The sequence below is a fragment of the Rhinichthys klamathensis genome, unplaced genomic scaffold, assembly GCF_029890125.1.
Source record: "Rhinichthys klamathensis goyatoka isolate OS25496 unplaced genomic scaffold, OSU_Roscu_1.1 h1tg000170l_1, whole genome shotgun sequence".
In the NCBI taxonomy this organism is placed as follows: Eukaryota; Metazoa; Chordata; class Actinopteri; order Cypriniformes; family Leuciscidae; genus Rhinichthys; species Rhinichthys klamathensis.
The window spans coordinates 2,220,955-2,231,664 of NW_026606701.1; the positions used below are offsets into that span (position 1 = coordinate 2,220,955).

Consider the following 10,710-nt stretch of genomic DNA (forward strand, 5'->3'; position numbering starts at 1 on the left):
GCGGTTTGTTGAAAAGTATGCTATGTGAAATGATCAAACTTTTCTTAAGGGCTAGCAATAAAACAATCCCAGCCTTAAGAGGAATGAATCAACCAGTATGTCATTGAGTCTTGAGGTCTCGGCTCTTGACTTGAATTAAGCATCTAATGACATCTGAATGTCACACAGAATGTGTTTTTGCATCAGTTTACGCAGTGGAATGAGAGAAAACATGGTCTCAATCTGTTTTTATTCGGGGTTTTTTTTTTTTTTTTTTTTTTTAGTTAAACTTTAAAGAAATCTTTAGCACTGCGTTTTTAGAATGGCGTCATGCACGAGACGCTAGTTGAATACATCCGTCTAGACGTGACATGGAAATCAATGAAAATGCAATCACATTTTCTGTGTGGATGGCCTCTAACCACTCCTTGGCAATGCACTAAAAACTACTCGCATAGGTCTGGGGAACCAAACAATAATATTTCAGGAACTTTGTTGGTTATTTTGTTACAAAAACTAATATTCCCAGAACATTCTGGAAACCAAAAACTGTTGGCTACTCTGACAACCACTCATAACATCCTAGCATCGCATGGAGTCCATGGACAAACAAACATCATTATAAAGGCCCGTTCACACAGCAAGAACTATAGCTATGTTAGCATCAATACCAACCGATGATAATGTTCTGTTATTGTGAGCACACACTGCAAGTATGTCGTCTGCCCCTTTAAATGCTCGAGCTCTTCAAAGCCAGATGGATTCTGATTGGCTGTCAATATTTTTATTGTTCCATCAGCTGAAATATAAAGCTTTCCAACAACATTGTTGATATAGTTGTGGTTTAGATTGTGCTATTCTTTGACGACTTTTAAAAATGTGTTTATTGTTATAGCTCTTGGCATGAACGGCGCTTAAATTTACATTTAGTATACTCGTGTATTTTTCCAGAATACATTTTCTATGTTAAGGCCTTTGGGTGTGAACTGAGCTTTCACTTACTGCTTTCATTAGATTTTTTTTTATTTTGCCTGTGGGATTCAAAACACAATTAGCTTGTTATTAGCTGTTCTGTTACAATAAATATTATGCTCCGTCCAAGAAAAGAAAAAAACAGAATCCCAGCCTTTGGATTTCAAAGATTTTTTTTTATTTCCTTATTGTACAGTACTTCTGCTTTTGGATGTGAAACTGCATTCTTTAGAACCTCTTAAGGGATTCACTCAGAGCCTCATCTTTTCAGAGGAAGCAGCAGATGGAAAGGGTTCAAGTTTGTGGTCAGAAATATTTGTTTTGGTCGTATGAAACAACACACTTCACTCGCATAACAATTAACTACATACAAACAGGAATTGCCTCACAACAAATTTTCTCGATTTGAGCATCACATTTCATTTTTGTAAAAGGATTAAACACATCAACTAAGAAAACGTCTTAAAATATGGGTGACAGCAGAAGTAACAATGATTATCTAAGTACATAAAGGAAAATAGAATATTGAATTGACAAGTGAAAATGGTGGAAGCATATCTGCTTACTGATATAAAACACATAATAGTCTTGCGCACAGCACAATGTTATTCATTTTATGCCCATTAATATGGACATATTACTGCATCTCATTATTTAAAAAAAATCTCTTTGAGCTTTTCCAGTTTTAAATAGTGGTTTGAACTTAAATAGCTCTCAAAAACTCTGTACTGAGGGTTTTATTCAAATATATTTTAAATTATGTACAGGTAAAAAAAAAAAAAAAGATTTTTTTTTTTTAAATATTAACATATTGAAAGATTATAGACAGTCTTATAAAGCAGGTATAAACCAATGTCTTTGTTAATGCCTACAGTACTCAGTGGTTGTGTTGGGTAAAGGATAGCCGAACAGAGAAAAGTCCAGAATATATTTGGGCAGAAGATCTTTGAGGAACTTCTGTGGCACAGTGCAAAGGTAATAATGTAGCGTTTCTTTGGTGACGGGTTTGTACCACGTCTGTCGTTCAGGAAAACCTATGTGTTGCGGTGCTCCGACACGTTCCAGAACGTAAGCCGCATCGCTCTCCAGCCTTTCGTACGAGCCAATGAAGTCATATTCTATGGCACAGGGTTGGCACAGGTTGTAGATGGGCATCCAGTGTTCATTCATCCTCTCTGGGTCTTCGTCAAGTAAATAACGTACAAACTCTGTGAATGTCACGTCATTTCCCGCTATTTTTTTATCCTTTGCGTAGCCTTTTCTATAGCGCCGTATAATCTCTGCACCATATTTACGCTGATATGCCTCGATTTCGCCAAACTTGTTCCGATAGGCAGAAAGCAAGCGGGCCATCGGCTCCCGCACAAACATGAATTTAAAATAATGCCGTAATCGATGACGAATCTCTTCTGGCGAAAAGTCAGACAGGAAGAGTAAATCAGCACGATGATCCATCTTCACTTTGACGTCCACGTTGGCTAGAGCGCCACTCAGTACTTTCAGCACTCGTTTCCAGTTGGAACAGGCCACTTTGGGGACGTAGCAGTACAGGAAATGATGCTCGTCGTTCACCAGTATGTGCTGGAGGAGAGTCTTCCTCTGCAGTGGACTGAGAGACCACACACTGTGAGCCGTGTTCTTCTGACCGCACATCGATCTTATGGTGCGATTACGGATCTCCTGTACAATCTGGGGGAAAGAGGCACATATAACTTTAGCATATAATAAAGACATAAAAACTTGAATGCACAAAGTGTCAAATTTTCAATCTGTAATAATTATACAAATTTTTTAAAATACTATTCCAATTTTGCTGTGGAGGATATTTAGTTTCACCCTCCTCTGAGAGAGAACAGATGCTGTTTCGAGGGGGAGGGAAGGTTAAATTTGTTTTGTGATGTTGTGTATAGTATACCAACATGTTCTTTTACAAAATTACATTTACTCTGGACATTCCACTGGATGGCCTGACATCATCATTAGATCATATCCTGCACTGAAAGGCTTATTCAGGAATCATTTTTTAGGATATAAGCACAAGTAAACATTAAAAATCTTGCTAAATATATGAATGAGTGTGTTCACTTTCAATGTTCAAAAAATCAACATTAAAATTATTATAAGCATTGAATACCATGTATATTAATTTTACAATATCTTCCGATTACTCTAATCAACATCACAATCTAATAGTCTGGATTTCATATCAGTGCTTGAGGAGATTAGAGAAGGTAACTGAAATGTCATGTGATTGTACGCTTCTGTCAAGTGCACAGCAGGAATCTTAACTTCAAAGAATTGGCCAAAGTTTCCATTTCATATCTTGGCTTGAAGGTAAGCAGTTGTTTAATATTTTCTGGAACGAAATATGGAGTTTCTTCGTACCATCAAAGATGCTTTCCACATGCTACCCAGCTAACATGAGTCCAGCGGTCCAGTGGTGGACCACCGGTGGCAAAGTCGGCGGCCCACTGGCGGACGCCGCCGGCGGATCACTGGCGTTTTGCTCATCGTTATTCTAGCGGACCTCCAGCGGCAGACGCCGCTTTCCCGACGGTGGTCCGCTATCGTGCCGCTGGTTTATAATAAGTGTTTTCTGGCGGACCACGGTCGGTCCATGGTTTATAATCAGTTACTCATGCTAACCAAAATGCCCTTACACTATAATGGATAAAAAAAAATAAGCAATGTACACCAGTCTCAATAGCAGTTGCAAATATATTTTTATTAGATTAATTTTCAGTGGACAGATTAAATTAACAACACATTTATATTTATCAGATTATTTTACTCAACGTGACTATTAGTCAAGTACATTATAGGATAATTTAAGTATATTTGTAGTACCCATATGAAAATTAACCATATGGTTTTACCACAGCATTTGCAGCATTTTCACAACAACCAAGGTTTAAAAACCTATGGTTATAGTCATGATTACCATAATTTTACAGCAATTATTACAGCAATATTACTAGTTGAACCATGGTTTTGAAAAAAAATAACATGGTTGGTAGTTTTACCATAGTAAAACCATATAGTGCTCTTCACAACACAAATCGTTTCAAAGAAGCTTTACAGAAAATGCATGTTCATGGTTACAATCACAAAATATAATTTAATCAGCCAGAGGCGACTGCTACTCACTGGAGAGCATCTTCTGGCAACAAAGTAAAGTCCATAAGATACAAGTCATGAGTTTAAAGTCATGTTCAGTTAAGCCTGGAACACACCAAGCCGACGGTCGGCCGTCGGGCAGTTATTGTGCGTCGTCCGACTGAGTTTCCTCTGTGTGTTCCGCACGGTTCCGTGCCGTCGGCTGAAATTGGTCCTCGTCGGCTTTGTTTCGGCCGATTCGACATGTTGAATCGGCGTCGGGCCGTCGGTGAAAGAGGGAACTCTGATTGGCTGTTCAGCTTAGTGAAAGAGTCAATGCACGAGAATAATAGCAAAACAGCGAGCAAAGAAGTCAAAACTTCTTTGAATATTTCAATATTAACACGAGCGGAGTGGAATAAAGAAAGTGTTTAGCAGGATTGATATTTAAAACGGTAAGCACGCACTGCTTTGTTTATGGTTTGTGTATCTGCAGCCGACAGCGTCGGTTTCCCTTTTTGAATGACGAATATAGAGAATATATCTGCAGAAATAGACAGTTAATTGTCTCATTTACACGCAGGCGCAGAACGCGCATTCTAGCTGACAGTCGGCTGTAGTTCTCTCGGTGTGTTCAAGTGCAGCTTTTTACCCCGACGAGAGGCGACAACACAGTCGGCTTTCATCGGCGCTAGTTCGTCAGCGTCGGCTTGGTGTGTTCCAGGCTTTAAACAGACATATTTTTGCTATCCTTCAACATTTCAAAAGGGCAAGTTTGCAGATTGTCTGTGAAACCGGGCCATTGCAATATAAGGTTAATATCTGGCAGTTTTTTATGTCCATCTATAGTTGTCATCATCTGAAGTCTTCAAGAGTGTTGGTGTCATTAGAAGTCTTCACAAGTGAGGCTGGATCCAAACTGGAGCTGCTGTAATATCTAGTAAACTTGCCGAGCATCCTGAGATAGAAACAGGGAAACAACAGGAGAAAGATTAGCATAGCTGCTGTAATATTTCAGGCAAAAGATGATCATGTGCACTTTTTACTATTTTATAGTCTTATAGTGCAAGATTATGAGATGTGTTAATTGAATGCTTGGATAAAGAGATGCGTCTTTAATCTAGATTTAAATTAGGATTGTGTTTCTGGGCCCCAAACATTATCAGGAAGGTTATTCTAGAGTTATTCCCTCACATTCAATTGAATTAATAGGAACTTGTCTGATTTTAATGAGAAAACATGACTAACGAGTCAGCATTTTTATATTTGAACACCATACATTATTACAATGCAAACGTCCTAAACATTTCTGAGTATTATCAATGTTAAAAACAGTTGTGCTGATTAATATTTTTGTGTAAACCAGTGTAACAATTTATTCCATTTTCTTTTTTCTCTCTCCAGAATTAATTGTTAAATAGACCCAACATATGTAAATGGTAGTTTATACTACTGTTCAAAAGTTTGGGTTCAATAGAATTAAAAAAATTAAATAAATTCATATTTTTATTCAGCAAGGATGCATTAAATTGACCAGAAGAGAGAGTAAAGATTTCTGTTTCAAATAAATGCTGCTTTTTTCCTTTCTATTCATCAAATAATCCTGAAAAACACAAAAATATGAAGCAGCACTGTTGTGAATTAATTCGAATAGAAATGTTTAATTAAATATCTTTAATAATAACAGAAACAGTGTTGTCATTTACAAGGTTGTTCAGCTTTAAGAAAAGTCTACCCAAAATGCATAGAGGGCGAGAGCGCGCAGATAGAATAGAGAGAAGAGTGATGAGATTGACATCCATGTGTGTGCGCTGTATTCATTTGTAATCCTGTTTGTAAACTTCAGTAAACAGTTCGTTTTATGTAATTCAAGTCGTCAGTGGTCATTACTGCTTAAGGAAGAAAAGATATGACAAGCACAACTGATTTCAACACTGATAATAATCATAAATGTTTCATCAAATTATAATATTAGAATGATTTCTGAAGGATAATTTGATGCTTCTCCATAGAAAACAATTATTTAAATGTTTTAATATTATTTCACAATATTATTGTTTTTACTGTATTTTTAATTAAATAAATGCAGTCTTGGTGAGCATAAGAGACTTCTTTCAAAACATAAAAAAATTGTACCAACAACATTAGTGTGTTTAACATTAGTGTATGTTTGAAGTTTTAGTTTAGTTCCTTTGTCCACAAGTGGAAATTTGTCTTTGGTTTAGTTTTACTTACTAGTCATGTATGGTTGATGGTGCCTTAGAGATGATGATCAGCTCAACTCTGCTACGGTGCAGGGCATCAGCATGGAAGATCTAGGAACACAACAAACCATTTGTTACAGAGCCAACAATATTATACAATAACAGGTTTATTAAAAGGAAAGAAGCTACAGCAGAAGTGAATCGCAGAAAAGAGAAAGAATATACAGAAAATGATTTCTTAATTAGGATAACAGAATTTATGTTTTTAGGTTTACTTATCCATTATGTTGTGTTCAAACCCCTATAACACTTCCTGGTAAAAAATGACCGGCCTTTAAAGAAATAGCTTATAAATCACTTGTTATGCATATTATCACCCAATATTGGATTCAATCTTTTTGTCAACTTGTTCTCTTTTAATTAGTACTGGTTTTATAATTCTGTTTGCATCTGATTAATCATAGGCCTCATTTATCTAAGAGTAGGCATCTCATTTTCTTTGTAAAAAAAGCATTATTTATAAATAATTTTGAAAATATTAAATACAATATGAACATCTGCATGTACACATATGTACATGTGTGCTTGCAAACATTGAGCCCTTGGATCTGTGCATGTGTCGATACATGCAAATGCGCTTCCCAAACAAACACACACATTAAAACACACAAACTATTTTGAGTATTACACATTCTTTTCCACAGAAAGCAACTTGATCCTACCCTGAACTGCATCTAATATCCATTCATCCATCTGACATACACTCTCACACTCACACACACACACACACACACACACACACACACACACACACACACACACACACGCAAACTGGCTTTAGTCTGCAGTGACCCTGTTTCAAAAGAATCTTTCATGTTCTTTGTTTCATCACAGTTTTCAGACTAAATATTATGACATTGTGTTTTGGGACTAGATGTTCTCACACAGAAAAAGATGAAAATTTACAGATATAGATGTTATAGCACAGACACATATAAATGATTCACAGTATCTTGCTTGTCATTTATTTTGTAGCAGCACAATGGCGAAGAAGCTCTCTGTGCATGATGTTCTTCATCAGATCATTGATCGAGATTCTAGTGAGGATGAATCTCAGAAGAAAAACTACCTTGCCTCGTGGGGATGAAGACCAGGACAAACTTACATCTTTCGACCAGAATGTAACCGTAGCATCAGCTGGCCCTCATCATCAGAAGATGCTGCTCATCAGTGGTTTCAAGGTCTGTAGCTCAGTGGTGGCTTCTTCTAAAACATCTTTCTAATGCTCCTTCACTGCAAGATTCATCCTGCATCGCCTCCTCCTCACTGGTGTCTCGATCAATGATCTGATGAAGAACATCATGCACAGAGAGCTTCTTCGCCATTGTGCTGCTACAAAATGAATGCCAAGCAAGACACTGTGAAGCATTTATATGTGTCTGTGCTATAACATCTATATTTTTACATTTTAGTCCCAAAACACAATGTCATAATATTTTGTCTGAAAACTGTGATGAAACTAAGAACATGAAAGAAAGATTTTTTTGAAACAGGGTCACTGCGGACTAAAACCAGTTTGTGCATAGATATATAACTTAATTATATCCTTTGTGAACAAAGTCACCAAGTTTCAGTCCAATGCGATGACATTAACTAGTATTTTAGGGAAAAATACAATCTTCTCTGGGTCAAAATGACCCAAACACAAAATGAGGGTTAATATTGGTCAAACAGTGTCACTTACATTTGGATGTCAAAACCTTAAAATAAATTAAATTTAAAAAATGAGAACAGATGCATGGTGATATAGGTGAAAAATATAGTGAAAAAATTGATATGAGATTATTTAAAGAGCTTCCTCACTTCACCTGTGTTTCCCACTTCTCCAGCAGCAGCTTTCTTCAGAAATGTTGAAGTAGTGGAACTTTTCCTCTGTTGTAGAGGGATTATTTTGTTGCTGCTGAAATCACAGAACAATTTTTATCAATATTTATTAACCATTGAGCTAGTGTCAGTCGTGTAAGTGACGTCATCGATTAACAGCACTTTTATGTTAAATACATACGTTTATGTTAAATAAATTAGCTCACTTCCAAGCAAAATCTTTACAAAACTATCAAAACCTCTCATCTACACATAAGATGTGATTAAAAGCCCAAACCTTCATAAACAAAAGCAAGCTATAACGTTAGCCTAACAACGTTAGCACTAACGTTACCTCTTCTGAAAACGGTTGAGATGCTAACGGACTTTCTCGAAGACAGTAAACCATTTCTATAAAGTAAATATTCAACAGAAGCGTGTCAATTACAAGTAAGAGAAGTGTCAAGAACAGTTGTGTGTATTATGTGTGTGATTTTAGAGACTAAACTCACCTGAAAGCAGTGAAATCAACAGCGAGAGTCGGAGTTTTGCTGCTTGTCTGTTGCACTGGTGACGCGTCCTGCGCCGTTTCCATGGTAACTCATCTCTGCTCCAGTGTTTGAAGGCGACTCGAATATTCACGCGCACGTCCATTAAAACGCGTCAAAGTCACGCAGCATTTACAAACATATACATCTAGAATTAGAACCTTACTTGAATAAAAATCTCATTATTAAATCATGAATTTAAAACTTATTTTGAAGTTATATGCCCCGTTCATAGGTGCAAATTACCACTCCAGCACGTGATAGTGGGACAATTGTGGCACTTTTATAATATCAGATTTTTTTATTATTGTTTTTACGAACACTCAAGCCATTTCATTTGAACGCGTGCTAAAAATGCTTATAGGCAGTATTTTTTATACCACCAACACTTTGCTTTTGATATAGCTACTTGCCAGTTTCACATTTTTTTTATTCAGTGCTTTCAGATTCTTTTTAACTGTAAAAAATAAATTAAAAATAAATATACATTTATAAATTAAAGATGTTCTGTAAGTGCTCAGCAACACTGGACCGACTATCGGCTTGCCACTGGTGTGCCGACGTTGGCCCAGCCGCGGAAAGCCGCCGGTGGCGTGCCACCCAAAAAACGCTGGCGGACCGACCGCATTTTCAGATTGGTCGTTTTGCCAATGGTGTGCCGCCGGAGGTCCGACCGTGTCAAGCCGCTGACTTTGTGCCGCCCAAAAAACGCTGGTGGACCGCCAGGTCATTGTTAGCTGGGTAAGTTTAACCAAATCCATCTTATCCACCAGATGAGTAATAATAGGACAGAATAATAGGATTAATCGAATATAAATAGTATTAATCGGACTTTACGCATTAGAATTACTACTTTTACTCTACTGTCTTGTTACAGAAGAAACTGCTATAATGCCAGAGGAAAAGATGTTGAGAAATTTTCCTCTGAAAAAAGCAAAAAATGGCTCGAGAGGATTACACATTGACTAGTGTCTGAATGTTTTTATTCCCCTTGAATTGCAACTTTTCTATCTAGTTACTCGAGAATAGTGCACTAGCTGGGCTGGGCAAATAAAGAACATTTTAGGATCAATTGGGGTTTTAACAGGTAAACTAACTAACATCAAATGAAACCTAACAAACTTCAAACTCGACTGAAAAGTGTGTTTGTGCGTTATTTCTTTTAAATGCTCACTTTGTCGTACATTTATAGTTTTGTAAAGCAAATATATTCATACTTTGTGTGGGTAAAGGGTCAAAGTAATATTTTTTGACACCGTATATGACCTGTCTCAAAACTGCCATCCCCCAATGTCTAGGTATGCAGCTCATTAGGTTTTGACTTTTGAGACGCAGCCGGAGTTAACGTGAAAATTCCTTGATGTCCAGACTCGCGAAACTCAAAGAAAGTCTGATTATTACATGCAAACATACAAAAATGTTGATGAATTTCACAAAACACGTCGCTGTGTTCATTCACATTCTAACGAACTTGCGTCTCTGTTCGTCTACATTACCTGAGACTCCACGTCCACAGCTGCGTCGCTACTCCTCATTCGGTACTCCACTTTCTTCCCGTTGGCTCGTGGCGGCGGAGTCTGCACGCTGTTCAACATTCCCTTCTCTATCATGAGCAACAGGCCTCCGGATGCCACGATCACGGCGAACGTTAGCACCGAAGGCACGACGGCAGAGTGTCTTCGCACGGTGGTCGCGCTCACGGACGGTCTGAAGTGGATAAGGGATCCGCTCGCTCGTTTAATCCCGTACTCCTTCTTGCGAGGAGGCATAGTGAATCACATGCATTAAAGAGTCCGTCCGTTTGTCGAGGCTCGGTGACTCAAAATACAGAAATAGATCAACACACATCCATCGCTTCAGTGAAGCAACCAACTCATCTGACTTCAGATGGAAGAAGAAAAAGCTGCGCTATGGGGGTTGGGTAGCAGATTTCGGGGGAAACTAGTCATAACTTCCCACTAGTGGTGGAGCTCTTGAAATTAGACTTCTTAAAGGGACAGTTTACCCAAAAATGAAAACTCTTTATTAATTACTCGCCCTTATGTCGT

At 37.7% G+C, this 10,710-nt stretch overlaps 1 protein-coding gene across 1 annotated transcript; it reads right to left on the reverse strand.

Moving 5' to 3' along the window:
- Positions 1 to 1,736: 1,736 nt before the first annotated feature.
- Positions 1,737 to 10,628, reverse strand: chst14 (carbohydrate (N-acetylgalactosamine 4-0) sulfotransferase 14). The gene is made up of 2 exons (XM_056259897.1): positions 10,159 to 10,628; positions 1,737 to 2,640 (listed from the first exon to the last, which is right to left on the reverse strand). Exons 1-2 carry the CDS (start codon positions 10,429 to 10,431, stop codon positions 1,813 to 1,815), a joined length of 1,101 nt encoding a protein of 366 aa, XP_056115872.1. The 5' UTR covers positions 10,432 to 10,628; the 3' UTR covers positions 1,737 to 1,812.
- Positions 10,629 to 10,710: the final 82 nt, after the last annotated feature.

Bases quoted from the DNA above. Each gene is read 5' to 3' on its own strand.
- chst14 (XM_056259897.1), bottom strand. From the start codon at position 10,431: ATGCCTCCTCGCAAGAAGGAGTACGGGATTAAACGAGCGAGCGGATCC. The intron at 2,641-10,158 runs GTAATGTAGACG...TCTTTCCCCCAG, and splicing joins CTGTGGACGTGGAGTCTCAG to ATTGTACAGGAGATCCGTAA.